Source organism: Quercus robur, chromosome 12 (assembly GCF_932294415.1).
Source record: "Quercus robur chromosome 12, dhQueRobu3.1, whole genome shotgun sequence".
Lineage (NCBI taxonomy): Eukaryota > Viridiplantae > Streptophyta > Magnoliopsida > Fagales > Fagaceae > Quercus > Quercus robur.
Window position 1 is genome coordinate 22,459,447 of NC_065545.1, and position 15,317 is coordinate 22,474,763.

The following is a 15,317-nucleotide window of genomic DNA, read 5'->3' on the forward strand; positions in this document are numbered from 1 at the left end:
TTCAGCATTAATTCTGAATTCTTGGCGGGGGTGAATCCTGAAACCCGGGCACTACACAAGTTTATTTTTGCCAGTATGACCATTTCCACTCCATATGTTAAAGAGAACGGAGTTTCTCCCGTGGACCTCCTCGGAGTTGTTCGGTATGCCCACAGAACATTAGGCAACTCCTCTGCCCACCTACCTTCAGCATCTTCTAATCTCTTCTTCAATCCACTCACAATGGCTTTGTTGGTGGCCTCAGCTTGATCGTTGCTCTATGGATATGCCTGGTGGAATACCTGTTTGTGATGCCAAGGCCGCTACAAAACTCATGGAAAGCTCTGCTATCGAACTGCAGCCCGTTGTTTGATACTAGGGACTCCGGTACCTCGAACCTCGTCACTATGTTTCTCCATACAAACTTCTTAACATCCACATTCCGGATGTTCACCAACGCCTCTGCCTTTGCCCATTTAGTGAAATAATCAACGGCCACTAGGACAAACCTTCGGTTTCCTATAGCCCGGCGGAACGAACCAACGATGTCTAGCCCCCATTGTGTAAAGGGTCAAGGGCTAGTAATGGGATTTAAGCTTCCTATCGGCTGGTGGATCATTGTGGCATGCTTCTGGCATCACTCACACTTCCATGCATATTCGGTAGCATCCCTTTTGCATTCGCGGCCACCAAAATCCCTGAGTCATTGCTTGGTGAGCTAAAGAACATCCCCTCACGTGACTGCCGCACACTCCCTCAGGTAGCTCGGCCAAGAGTTCTTCAATCTTGTTAGGGTGCAAACACTATAGGTAGGGCCCGTCAAAAGATCTTTAATATAGCTTACGATCAACTGATAACCAATACCGAGCAGCTGTTCGACATACTTTTTCTGCTTCCTTCTCATTAGCAGGCACTCGATCCTCGGTTAAAAAGTTGATAATTGGATCCATCCAACATGGCTCAACTGTTGTCACCAGTGAAACACCTACCCCTACATTGATACTCTTCTATGCTACCAACTCTACTTTTATTAATCGAGGAATTTCCTTGGTTGATGATGATGCCAATGTGGCCAAAGAGTTAGTGTGCTGGTTTTGCCCCCTGGCTACGTAAACCGCTCTAATGCTCAGAAAGCGGTCCATAGTTTGTTTCACCAACTGTAAGTACTCCATCATCTAAGGATCCTTGGCCTCGAAGCTTCCTTGCACTTGATTAACCACTAACTGAGAGTCCGAGTAAACCTCTACTTCCTTAGCACCTAGATCCAAAACAACCCTCAATCCGACAAGCAGGGCCTCATACTCGGCTTCGTTATTAGAGGCCTTAAAGCCTAACCTAAAGGAATGCTCCAATTTTATCCCTTTTAGGGTGATGACTACGATTCCAGCCCCGGCTCTTAATGCGTTGGACGCACCGTCCACAAATACCTTCCATGGGATTACCTTTACAGGGCAAACCATCTCCTTCCCCCCCTTGGGGAAAACTCTGCAACGAAATCGGCGAGGACTTGACCTTTCACCGAGCTTCTAAGCCTGTACCTAATGTCGAAAGAGCCCAGCCGAGTCCCTCACTTAGCTATTCTTCCCGTAAAATCAAATCTTTTCAATAACGACTGTAGAGGATACTCAATCAATACGTAAATAGTATGAGCCTAAAAGTAGTGGGGTAGCTTCCTCGTGGCATGAACTAATGACAACACCAACTTCTCTAAAGGCAAATACCTCATCTCGGCATCAACCAAGGTTTTGCTGATATAGTATATAGGCTGTTGCACACCTTGATCTCTCAGCAGCATAACACTCACAGCATGTTCGGACACCGAGAGATACATGTATAAGTTCTCTCCAGGCTCTGGGGTTGTCAGCATAGGGGCCTATGTCAAATATTCCTTCAAACCTTGAAAAGCCCTTTCACACTCTTCATTCCATTGGAATCCTTTCCATTCTCTTAGAAGCTGGTAAAATGGACAGCACCGATCGGAAAATTTGGAAATAAACCGATTAAGGGCAGCTAACATGCCAGTCAGTACTTGGACTTCCTTTGGATTGCTCAGTGATTTGAGGCTTTTTACTGCTTCAATTTGGTCGGGGTTGACTTCTATTCCTCGGTTAGTGATCAAATACCCTAGGAACTTGCCAGCCCCCATTCCAAAAGCACACTTATCGGCATTGAGGCGCAGCTTGTGCCATCGAAGTACTTCGAACACCCCTTTGAGATCATCAATATACTGCATCTCTCGTTTGCTTTTTACCACCATATCATCAATATACACCTCAACTGTGCACCCAATCTTATCTCTAAACATTCTCATCATCATCCATTGATATGTGGCCCCGGCGTTCTTTAACCCAAACGGCATCACGATATAATGATAGTTAGCATCAGGGGATATGAATGCTGTCTTCTCCTGATCCTTGCAGCCAGGGCAATCTGATGATAACCCTGGAAAGCGTCTAGAAAGCTTATCATCAGGTGCCTATAGGTGGCATCTACCAGTTGATCAATCTTCGGCATGGGAAATGGATCCTTTGGACATGCTTGGTTCAGGTTAGCAAAGTCAACATAGACCCTCCATTTGCCTTTTTTTTACCACCACGGTATTCGTGAGCCACTCTGGGAAGAATATCTCCTTTATAGCCCCGGCTTCCTTCAATCTCTTGATCTCTTGCCTGATAGTCTCGACGTGCTTTTTAGCTGATCTCCTCAGCTTCTGCTTCTTGGGAGGGTACAAGGGATCCATGTTGAGCTTGTGAACTATGAACTCAGGGTCCACCCCGGGCACCTCATACGAGCTCCAAGCAAACACGTCTACATTCTACACAAGAAACAACAACATTTCTACCCTATCTTTGTCCTTCACACTTGCTCCTATCAGAAGACTCCTGTTATCATCCGGTAATATCCTTACTCTTACCAAGTCCTCGGCACAGCTAGCCCCCACTTCCTCTTGAGGTCCCTGTAATTGCTACAAGGGAGCCTCCTCGGTTGACTCCTTTTGCTTGATTTCCTGGTCAATTGCGACTACCAAGCACTGTCTGGCCTGCTGATTGCCCCTTACTACGACAATACCTTGCTCGGTGCGAAACTTGACCTTTATATGCAGGGTGGACGGTACAACCCCCTTTGCATGAATCTACGGCCTTCTGAGGATCACCGTGTATGGAGAAAAAGAAGCGACCACTATGAATGTTACCATCACCTCCTTACCTTCCATACTTACGGGAAGTGAGATCTGCCCTTTTAGGACCACCATGCGACCATCAAACCCCATTAGGGGCGTACTATACTTGGAGAGATCTTCATTCTTCAGGCCGAGCCCTTTGAACAAGTTAGGATACATCACCTCAGCACCACTCCCCTAATCTATCAACACTCTCTTTACTATGAAACCTTTTATTCGGGCTGTAACCACCAAAGCATCATCATGTGGTTGAGTGCCCTCCAGATCATCGTCATTGAAGCCAATGGGCTCTCGAGTGTACTTCAACTTCTTCTTGGAGGGTGGCCTACCTGCGTTACTTTCCGCCGGTACCACAGCCAACACCCCCCTCCTCTTAGACACTTGAGCGCACCTTGGGGCCACGTGGATGACTTCTATTACTCCCAATGGGGGTGGGAGAGGATTCCCACGAGGTCGAGCACCCTGCTCGGCTTTTTGATTCCTAGGGTCCACCATGAACTCTTTCAAATACCCCGCCTTCACTAATTGCTCCAGATGCTCTTTTAACACTCTGCACTGTTCAGTGGTGTGCCCTTTATCCCTATGGTAAGTACAGTACAGGTTTTGATTCCTCCTTGAAGGGTCACCCCATCTTGTTTGGCCACCGGAAGTATGGCTCATTCTTGATTCAATCCACAATCCTGTGCACCGGCTCCTTGAAGGCTACATTCACTTCCCCCATCTGTGGCCCTGGCTCTTGAGTCCTTAAATCCTTCTGGGGCCTTAACTGTAAACCGCTCTATTGAGGATGATTTATGACCGGGGCCTTTCCTTTGCTCTGCAACCGATCATCCTCCAATCGTTTATATTCTTCAATACGCCTCATCAACTGCCTCATATCCTCAGGAGGCCTCCTTGTCAATAAGTCTCGTAATTCAGAATCCTTGGGTAATCCCATTTGAAAAGTACTAGCCGTGATTTTTTCGTTACCTTCGCCAATCTCATTGTACAGCTCCCAGTACTAGTTAACGTAGCTACGGAGGGTTTCCCTAGCCCCCATTTTCATTGATAGCAACGCATCCACGAGCTGTAAAACTCGGCTACAGGTCATGAATCGAACACCAAACTCTTGAATCAACTCGGAAAAACTGTGAATCAAGCCTTTCCTTAACCCATTGAACCACCTCAAAGCAATGGGACCAAGGCTCGAGGGAAATACCTTACACATCAATGCATCATTATGAGTGTGCAAAGACATCATTTGAATATAATGGCTTACATGTTCTACTGGGTCTATCTTTCCATCGTAAGAATTGCCGTGTAAATCTACTCGGCATAGGGGCCCATTCAATGTCCCTTGAAAATGGTGATCGGGTAGCTCGGCGTAATGCGCGGCTCACAGCGTCCATGACAGCATTCCGAGGTCGTCGCTCCTCCAGGGAAATCGAATCCCGATCTGTATATTCCCACAAGCGATCTCGGTGCCAATGAGATCCGGATTGATGGGACCCTGCTCCATGGTGACCCCCCACACTAGTCGACCTTTCTCCTCGCTCCTCATGGTCCCTTCTCCGACACCTACCTCTCGCTTCCAACTCCAAATCCCTCACTAACCTACGTAGATGCTCAAGTTCCTCATCCCTTCGCTCAAGCTCTTCATCCTTTTTGTCGAAATGATTGCGCCTCGAAGCACTGGATATTGTCCTGTACGTTTGAAACGACCCTTCTCCAAGGCCAGACTGCCCTTGCTCCTCATACTCCCTATCTTCGCATCCCTTTTGCCTTCTTTCTCTCCAAGTGGATCCCCGAGAAGATCTCCCAGAGCCACTTTCGACATAGCTCCCTGATTGTCCTCCAGGCATTTTCCTGTGCGCGTCCTAGCAGAACCACAGCTTCGTAGGAGTTCCCTACAGACGGCGCCAATTATGCGTACCCAATATTGGGTTAACGGGCTCTACCTCTAATTGGACTCACAATCTATTTGTGTTGTGGGCTTTGGGTTTCCTACTATGGGTGGTCCTTTGCCCGGAGACCCAGTCACTCGTTCTTGTTTTTGTAAGCCCCTCTCTCTCCCAAAAAGTCACTCCCCCTTCTCTTGGAATAGTCCCTATTCTCTTTGTGTGTTCTCCCCAGAATTGCCAACCCCTTCTTTCTCCTTTTATTCTCTTATTTATAGCCTGAGATAAGTGGAGGTGTCATGATTATTCCTGATTATTAATGGGAATGGGGGTCCAATTCCATCGTTTCTAAGTGGGTGTTCCATTGGTAGAAGTAGTAATGGCATTGGAACTGGTTCCCACCTCTAAAAGGTTGTTCGACAGCGATATTCCAAAATGCAATGCCAGGCAATTGAGATATGGTTAACCCGAGCAATCGCATTCCCGTCCAAGCCACATTTGATCGGGAGAAGCCCAGATTAGGCCTCAAAGTGTGTCCGGGTCAAGATTATAGGTCCAACGGGCATTGGGTTAGTCGTTGCAATGCAAGGCTAGGGCCCACGGTCTAGCGGGCCTAGGGGCCCAGCCCCATCCCCGTACGAAGGGTTGATGTTATGGGCCGTACCATAGGGTCGGAGCCCTAGACCCAAGGCTCGGGGCCCTAGACCCAGGGCTTGGGGACCCCGTACCATACACTTAATATATATATATATATTTAAAATATATTATATAATTAATAAATTTTTTGAAATAACTAGCTCTTCCTATCCTATATAAAAACCAATTAGTTCACACAAACTCTAGTAAATTACTATTGTTGTTTAGTCATTAGTATTATTTACCTTTAAAGAGGTTTTTTTAATATATTTATATTTATATTTTTTTCTACTCAATTTAATAATAATAATAATAATAAATTTGTCCAACCTATGGGTTCAACCTGACCCAACCTAACCCATGTGGGTTGGGTTGGACTTATGTGATGAGTTGGGTTGGGTTGAATTTTTTTTAATCCACCATGGTGAGTTAGGTCAAAAATTCCCCTAAACTCGACCCAACCTAACCCATGCACACCCCTAATCGGCACTAGTATCTCTCTCTCTCACTCTCTTTCTTTGTCCCTCTTTGTATTTGACTCCTTATTTATGTTTAAGGTGAATAGCTGTGTGTATACTCTATGCGAAAACCTATATAAATGAATTTTGATAACTATGCATTGATTTGTGCTGCACAATTTGCTAGCACTTATAATGTTTAAATAATATTAAATGTATAAGTGTTTTGTTTTGTTTGCTTTTCTTTTTTTGTTGGACGTCTAGACTGTTTAATGTTTTTGCAACCATTTGTAATTTACAACTGAATTTTAAGGTTTTATTAATTTATTTCAAAATTAGTTTTTACTTATATGGTTTGTTCTAAGGAGTTTTACAAATCATGTATCTGTTTCCTTAAGAAAATTATCTAAATTTTTTTCTTTTAAATAACTTTTCTTCTCCGCCTTCTTTTTTGATAAATGATTACATCTATCTTACATCTTTCGTTATTATTGATCCTTGGAAAAATCGTTTGCAAGTAGGAGAATCAGAGAAAGGAAAAATGCATAAAAAGTGAACATGCAGGTCAAATTTTTAATTGGCACAAATGATTTGTTGTAAAAGGTATCATCAACCAAAATCTAAATGAAATTAGCCTTAAATCATTTGTTTGGCCTTCCTTTTTTCCTTTCCCTTGTTCTCTAATTATTATGATTTCAAGGCTTATGGCTACAAAACTTTGCAAATCTTGATAGATCAAGAGATATTAAAACTTTTGGAAAATTGGAACTGTGGGAGATGGAGGGAGAGTAGAGAAGGTAGTTGGAATACACTAACATTTAGGCTCCGCTTGGGAGTTCATAAGGGAATGGAATGAGATGGTCATAAGGGAATGGAATGGAATGTATTTAAGTAAGGGAATGGAATTAAATAACCTTGATTGGATGTTTTAAAATAAAGGAATGGAAAGGAATGAAAATGAATGGAATGTAAGTAATCCTGTTTGGGAGCAACATGGAGAGAATGGAATGGAATTATTTTATGATAATATTACTATTAGACCCCTATTTTAAAATAAAAGGTTGAATATATAGGGGTATTTTGGGAGTTTTAGTAAAAAAATCATTAAATCTAATTTCATTCCCTCCCATTCCTCCCAATTTCGGGGGGAATGAAAATTTGAGATTTTAAGGGAATAGAGAGGAATGAGTGTTCCCTCCTACCCATTCCATTCCCTCTCACTTAAATTCCCAAACAAGGGAATGGACTTTTCATTCCCTTCATTAAAACTCCCAAACAAGAGAAGAGAAGAATATTCTAAAATTATTCTTTTTATTCCTTTCCATTCCCTCCTCCCAAGCGGAGCAGTGCGTTCCAGTCACCTTTCATTCCTCTCCCCTCTTTTCCCCATTCTCCTCTCTTCTTCTCTCCATGCCCTTTCCTTCATCCAAATACTGTAAGGAAAATAAATTTAAATATCTTTCTTTCCTGCGTTATTCTGTCATTGTCAAATCTTGCATATTTTTAAATTAAAAAGCATTTATACCTCTCTCCTCTCATCTTTTCCTTATTTATCTCTCCTTTTATCTTCCCACCTTTCCATTCATCCAAATATAGGATAAAGAAAATAAATATAAATATTTTTCTTTCATGCGTCATTTTATCATTATCAAATCCGGTGTATTTTTAAATTAAAAACCATTTATACCTTTCACTCTTTATAATCATCCAAGCTTTATTTATATAAGGAAGGTAGTGACTTGGATAGAAAAGGCTACTCTTAGGTGCATCTCCCTCTTTTTAAGAATTATGTTTAAGCCTCAATCCATAATATACTGTTAGTTCAATGTAAAGTAGGGATGTTAAAAATGATCTGCCATATCCTACATCATCCAAAGCAAATTTTTTCCACTCCAAATAGGTGACGGAGTAGGGATGGATTTTTCCTGCCTCATCCTAAATATATATATATATATATATTTTTTTTAATATATATTATATTATTTATACATATAATTTAATATGTTATATACATGTCCTAGTTATAATATATATTTTATAAATATTCTATTACCATCTTTAAAACTCTTGTTTGTCTTTAAGATATACATAGTTTTAACTCTAAATCTATGCCGTACGTATTATATCTCCCAAAAAATTAAAGACAAAGTTAAGTTTCAAACCAATTTGGATAAATTTCTTCTAACTTATTATGTAGTGATCTATAAGACTATTCATGTGTATTATTTAAAAAAAAAAAAAACACATGACTCATTAAAAAGTAATGTAAATAAAACTACACATGGATAATCTCTTCAATCACCACATTTGGAGGGAGATAGCCCCAACTAGTTTGGAGTATTTAATTTTTGGAGTTGAGGAAACATAATTGAATTTAATAAGAAGTAAAAATACAACTAATTGAATCATTAGTAACATTTATTTTAATTTAGGAGAAATTTAACACATTCCTTATCAAATATTTTACAAATGAACTACAATAATTAGTAAAAAGCAACTCATATGATTATAAAAACTCAAGTCGTGTTTGTTGCTGATTTGGTTGCATTCCCCCTTACATGTATATTCTGTGCAACTCAAATGGAAAATTTTTCAATATTCTAGGAGTTCAAATCTTCTGTCTTTATACTCCACAAATAAAAACATGCCACATAATTATTTATTTAAGTAAAATGCTAGATTTATGCCATTTTATCATTTCAGTTTCCTGAGATAAATAAAAGGCGAAAATGCACTTTTGGTCCCTATATTTTGGGCCTTGTTACAATTTGGTCCCTAAATTGATTTAGGTCCTAGGTCAGTCCTTGATTTTTAAAAATCGTTTTTAAAATAGTCCCTACCGTTAACCCAGTGACAAAAAATGCTAAGGTGGCAAACAGAATACATTGTTTGCTGATGTGGCTAATAAAATAATAATAAAAAATATATTTAAATGCCATGTCAGCATTTTCTGAATTAAAAAAGCCATGTCAGTTTAATTAAAAAAATAAAAATAATTTATATTTTTCAATTTCAATTTAATTCAAACTAAATTAAAAAAAAACTTTTAAATCTAATTTTTTATTATTATTATTATTATTATTATTATTATTATTATTATTATTATTATTATTATTATTATTATTATTATTATTATTATTTTCATTATTTTTTAGGTTAGGAGGTAAGATCACAAGAACTTGTTCTTCATGTTCTTCCTGAACTCAACAATCAAACCCAGAACATCAAACCAGAACAATGCAAAATTTCATACAAAATCCCTATCCTCCATCGAAACCTCCAGAACATGAAAAAATCATCAAACCCAAACCCACATGAGAAAACCAACCCAGAAAAATCATCAAACCCAGAAACCTCCAACCCAGAACATGAACTTCATTCTTCATGTTTTTCTCCAAATCAAGACAAACCCAATTAACTAACCCACTCAAAATCAATCTCAACACAAAAAATCCATACTCACAAACTGAAACCACCACCAACAACCAAAACAACCACCACAATCACCCACACCACCAACCACAAATCATCACCAAAAAAAAAAAAAAAAACCAAATAATGAAAGCAAAACAGATCCAATACTCGCGGCGGCCCATGGCGAGCAAAACCACGGCCACCCACGAGCACCAACGGCCCCACGCCAGCCCACAGCGATCTGAATCCCACTTGTGCCGATCTGAACCCACCCACGGCGAGCCACGACCACTGAAACGCCACTACTCAACCAGAAATCACCGATTCAGAGAGAGGGAGACCAACCCAGAGGCGCTTGAGCCAGTGGCTGTGTCGTCGTTGTTGAAGGAAGAGGAGGAGGAAGAGGCAGCGAAGCTACCACTGGCCTCACCAAAACCTGCGGAGGCTGGCTCTAAGCCGCAACTGCCACTATAACCGTCACAGTCTGAGTTTGTGGGTGTTCTGGCAAAACCACAGTAGCGGAGGCACTGGAGTCAAAAGTCGTGAAATCAAGCTGCCTCGCGAGCTTCTTAGCCGCCGGAGCCTCCGTCGTAGACAAGCAGGCCGCCGATCCGTCTGATTGAGCTTTCTTCGGAGGGAAATCGCTTCCCTCACCTTCCCCCGTGAAATTCAATAAAACTCAATTCCAAAAAAATATTATTATTATATATTTAAACTCAAATAAATAATCACCGAAATTCCTCAAATTGACATAGTTTCAGATCTGAAACCGAATCGGAAAGCCATTGAAACATAGAGAGTGTGAAGATTTTTTTTTAAGCTGATGAGGTTAACCAAAAACAAAAACAAAAAGAATTAAAACAATTATGAATTTTTATTTTTTAAGAAATGATTTTAGTTTAAATTAGATTTAAGGTTTTTTTTAAAATTTTAATTTACATTTTTTTTTTAATTTTCTTAGGGATGGCTTTTTTTATTAATTTAAATGCTGACATGGCATTTAAAAAATGTTAAATATATATATTTTTTATTTTATTAGCCACGTCAGCAAACAGTGTATTCTGTTTGCCACCTCAGCATTTTCTGTCACCGGGTTGACGGTAGGGACTATTTTTAAAAACGATTTTTGAAAATCAGGGACTGACCTAGGATCTAAATCAATTTAGGGACCAAATTGTAACAAGGCCCAAAATGTAGGGACCTAAAGTGCATTTTCACCTAAATAAAAATATAAAAAAACCCAACGTATTCCTTCATCACCAGATTCACCACCAACCTTCATCGAAGCCACTATGAAGAGCCTGCCGACACCATCAACACCTCTGGGTATGGCTCCAGTCATTTTGTCCCTCTCAAACCCATGAAAAAAACTGGTGATTGGCTTAGGTTCCACATTGAAGTTAGCTTTTGAAAAAACCTAGAAAACTTCAATCTTTGAATTGAAAGATTGGAAAATTCCAAACTTTGCTATTCAATCACTGAGAATCTGAATGCAATTTACAGAGTGAGGATGTGTTGTCATCGATGTTAATGAAGAAGCCTTGGCACATAAGCTTGTTGTACAAGGTAAGTCCAATCAAGAGCTGTTTCTGGGTTTAGAGTTTGGGATTGAAGGGATTCATTTTGGAGTACCATAAGGCTGGTTTGAAGGCTTGAAAAATATGAATGGGACACCTTAATAGAATGTTCATTCTAGTGCTGGGTGGATTTTTTTTTCTTGGGTATGAGAGGGACAGAGTGGTGGGTTTCATCGGTAGCAGTGAAATTGGTTTGAAATTAAAGAGGATAGTGACCGGTGGTATTAGCTTGGCGACAGCAATTAACAGTGACTGGAAGCGTTAATGGCATCGATGGACAGCCACTCCGGTGAAGTTGGTGGTGATGGCGGTGGGAATATGAATGAGTTTTCTTTTAATTAAATGCTCATCTAAATTTAAATAATAAAAAATTTGAAATAAGAAAATAGCATAAATCTAGCATTTTAATTAAATTAATGGACATGTAGCAAGTTTTTATTGATGGAGTATAAAGAAAAGCAGGAAGTGTGAGACAGAAGATTTGGACTCATATTCTAGTAGCAATGTTTCACTCATCTCGAAATGAATAGGTACTATCATAAATTTAATGATCAAAAGTAGAACACAAACAACAATACACCCCCTTCTCAAAAAAAAAAACAATATTCCCATATTTTAGGGGCAAATAGAATTACTCTAAAGGCTATCATTGATAAATATTTTTATTAGAGAAAATTATATGAATCATATATAACTAGCTTAAAAAAATGAATTTATATATAATTAAATATAATAATAAAAAATTTGGTATAGAAACTTGGTATGAGTGTTCGGACAAGCTTCTTTATCATTTTGCCAATTTCTTTTGGCATAATTAACAATGGGACTTTTTTTTTTTTTTTGGGTCTAATAACTATAATTTTAACACTGTCTCCCCCATTATACACGATTCAAAACATAAGATGGCAAGCACTTTATGTTAAAAAAATTTAAAGATAAAATATTGTCAAGAATATTTAAGGAAATAAATCAAATTAATTATAAATCATTTGCATAGTTAAAACTACAATTAAAATGACAGAAATATTTTCAGTAATAACTCAAATTGATTTGGATTGTTAATCACAAATCAGCTATCATGATTAAGTGCTCCGTTATAGAAATCATTTAAATTGATTGTATATAGTCAAATACTTATTTTTAGAAATTTAATTATTATCGTGATTATGTAATTGTGGGATTTGTACCATATATCCTTTTTCTATCTTTCTTTTTTTGTTTTGTTTTGAGAATCAATATCTTAGTATATACACACACTTGTTTTTAATTTTTTTTTTTTAAATTTTGATGGATTGTATGTATATATATACACACACAATACAATAAATAAAAGTGACAAGCCATTTTCCTACTATCATTTTCTTCACATAGTATCAAAGCCATCTGTGGGGCACAAGAATTTAAATAAGGTACTTGTGCCACGTGTCGTATCCATGGCCGAGGAGTCCATTATCATGCTGAGGAGGCCCCACGCTCGGATAGTAAGGCCACGTCATGGCACGTTACCAGAGGAGGTCATACTATAGAGAAAGAGTTTCGAGGAAGGGGTTAGCCCTGACATGACTGAAGGGATGGTGTCTACCACCACATTTAATGCATCCCACCAAATCTCCTGATTGCATTTATGTGGAGAAGACTCCTGAACAATGCTGCCTTGGCTGCTCCAACTCACAAGGGGCTTGGGAAGGTGTCTGATAGGACAAGTACTTAAGTAGTGGCTTGGACGATCAACGAACGGAGGGCCAAGATCATCTAAAAGGAGCTATATAATGTAAAAGACCCTCCAGGAAGAGGGGATCAGAAAAATCTATAGAGAACACATTGTAGCAACAAGAGCTAAAATTGTATCCGAGTCCAAAAGAACTAAATTTAAGAATCATTCTCCTCGGACTTTGCCGAGGAAGGATTTCCTTGCTTTAAACTTGTCTTTCTTTGCTATCTTAATAGCTCTGATCCATTGTGTGCGTTGCCTGATTCATTGAGGCCTACCTTTTAAACCCATTCTCTACAAATTCATTGTGTGGGGCTCTTTGGGCCTTAACCCATTCATCTTTTGGGCTTAGGAGCCAAAAACATACCCCTACAATTGGCGCCGTCTGTGGGGAGGCTTGAGCTTCAACAAGGCTAGCGTCCAACCATTGTAGGATCAAGGCAAGACCAGGAGAAGTCCATTGGTTCCCAATGTCAGGACCAGTTCCTCAACCTTGAGCGAAGAAGGGACCGCGAAATTAGTGTGCACACCACGCATACTAGCAGGAGCTAGTCTCGAGGCAGGAGTTACATCTCTCATGAGGAAAATACCAGAAGTATGCAGTTGGAGATTGATCGTCTTTGTAGGAAGCTACGCTGTAAACGGCGGAGAAGGACTCCCTCAAATTCTAACCCCTCCTCTGATGATGATGGAGATGGTAGCTACAGGTCCAAGTCCAAGACTCCCTCCAGTGAGTCTTTTTCATATGATGGGGGCTGTCATTACAAGCGGAGGAGTAAGAGTCCATCTCACAAAGGTACGGGCAATGATGCTATGAGCAAGGCTCTTAACCAGATCTCTAAATCACCGTTTACGCACAGAAATGAAGGGGGAAAACTTCCTCAGCGGTTCACTCAGCCAGCATTCACCATGTATAATGGTAGAACGGACCCTGTGGAGCACGTTAGCCACTTCAACCAGAGAATGGTCGTCCACTCCAAGAATGAAGCCTTGATGTGTCAAGTTTTCCCATCCAGTTTGGGACCCGTGGTGATGAGATGGTTCAACTATCTGAAAGAAGTTTCTATTAGCTCATTCAAGGAGCTTACTAGGGCCTTCGAGGCTTGTTTCATAACTTGCAGTAGGGTTCCTCGGCCCTTGGATTCCTTGCTGTCTATGACCATACGGGAGGGGGAGACCCTGAAGACTTATTCCGACAAGTATTGGGAGATGTTCAACTAGATAGAAAGGGACTTTGATGACGTGGCTATAAGGACTTTCAAGGTCAGCTTACCCGCCGAGTATGATTTGAGAAAGTCTTTAACCAAGAAACTGGTTAGGAGTGTGCGTCAACTCATGGACCATGTTGATGAGTATAAGCAGGTCGAGGAGGACCAACAACAGGGAAAGGGAAAAGCCGAAGTGGTCCCTCAAGATAGAAGGGATTTCAGGTCGAATAGGTACAATAACAATCGACCTCAGAGAGATTTTACGAGGCACTCCGGATCTACTACTACTCAGGTAGTCAGCATCGTGTTCCAAGAGCCAGTGCACCAAATCCTGGAGAAAATTAAGAATGAGCCATACTTTCAATTGCCAAACAAGATGGGGGGAGACCCCACAAAGTGCAACCATAGCCTTCACTGCCAACACCACAAGGAGCGGAGGCACACTACTGAAGATTGTAGGACATTGTGGAGTCACTTGGAGCAGTTGGTCAAAATTGGAATGTTAAAGCAATTCTTGTATCAGCCCAGCGGGCAGGGTGGTCAAGTAGGGTCGGGAGCTCATAGAAACGCTTCTATAAGATCACATTTAGGTACAATTAATGTCATTCTTGCTGCTCCAGGAAGGACTGGTTCTCGGCCATCCAGGGTGTTGTTTATAGCTCAACCATTTATCGAAGACTCGCCCCTTGATTCAAAAAGGAGTAGAGTGGGGGTCCGACCAGCTCTAAGCTTTTCTGATGAGGATAAAGTTGGGACCTTGCAACCATATGATGATACTTTAGTAGTTACTCTCAGGATAGGAGGGTATAATGTGAAGAGAGTGCTAGCAGACTAAGGGTGCAGAGGTCATGTATCCTAATCTATTTAGGGGATTGAAGTTGAGGCCCGAGGACCTAACCTGCTATGACTCTCCTATGATAAGGTTTGATGGGAAGATTGTCTTTCCGAGGGGCCAGATTAGGTTGCCTGTTTAGGCAAGGTCAGAAGTCGTGGAAGTGAACTTCATCGATGTAGATGCCTACTCCCCCTATACTGCTATTATGGCAAGACCTTAGCTTCACGCCATGGGAGCCGTGTTTTCCACCCTTCACTTGAAAGTGAAGTACCCATCGAGGGACCCGATCGAGGAGCTAGATGGAAGCCAGTCTATGGCTAGGTAGTGCTTGGTGGCCGCAATTAGACATCAGGCTGGAGGTGAATCCTCGATTTCTGCTGAGCAGGACTTATAGCAATCAAAGGTGCCAGTGTTGTCTATAGAGGCCATGACAGAAGGGGC

General features: G+C 40.6%; 1 protein-coding gene across 1 annotated transcript; it reads left to right on the top strand.

Moving 5' to 3' along the window:
* Positions 1 to 13,430: 13,430 nt before the first annotated feature.
* On the top strand, positions 13,431 to 14,876 carry LOC126708298 (uncharacterized). Its single transcript, XM_050408100.1, has 2 exons — positions 13,431 to 13,958; positions 14,055 to 14,876. The coding sequence occupies exons 1-2, from the start codon at positions 13,431 to 13,433 to the stop codon at positions 14,874 to 14,876; spliced, it is 1,350 nt and encodes a 449-aa protein (XP_050264057.1).
* Positions 14,877 to 15,317: the final 441 nt, after the last annotated feature.

Excerpts from the sequence above, each read along its gene's own strand:
- LOC126708298 (XM_050408100.1), top strand. The coding sequence starts at position 13,431 with ATGCAGTTGGAGATTGATCGTCTTTGTAGGAAGCTACGCTGTAAACGG. Across the intron at positions 13,959-14,054 it reads GTTTCATAACTTGCAGTAGG|ATAGAAAGGGACTTTGATGA; the intron begins GTTCCTCGGCCC and ends ATGTTCAACTAG.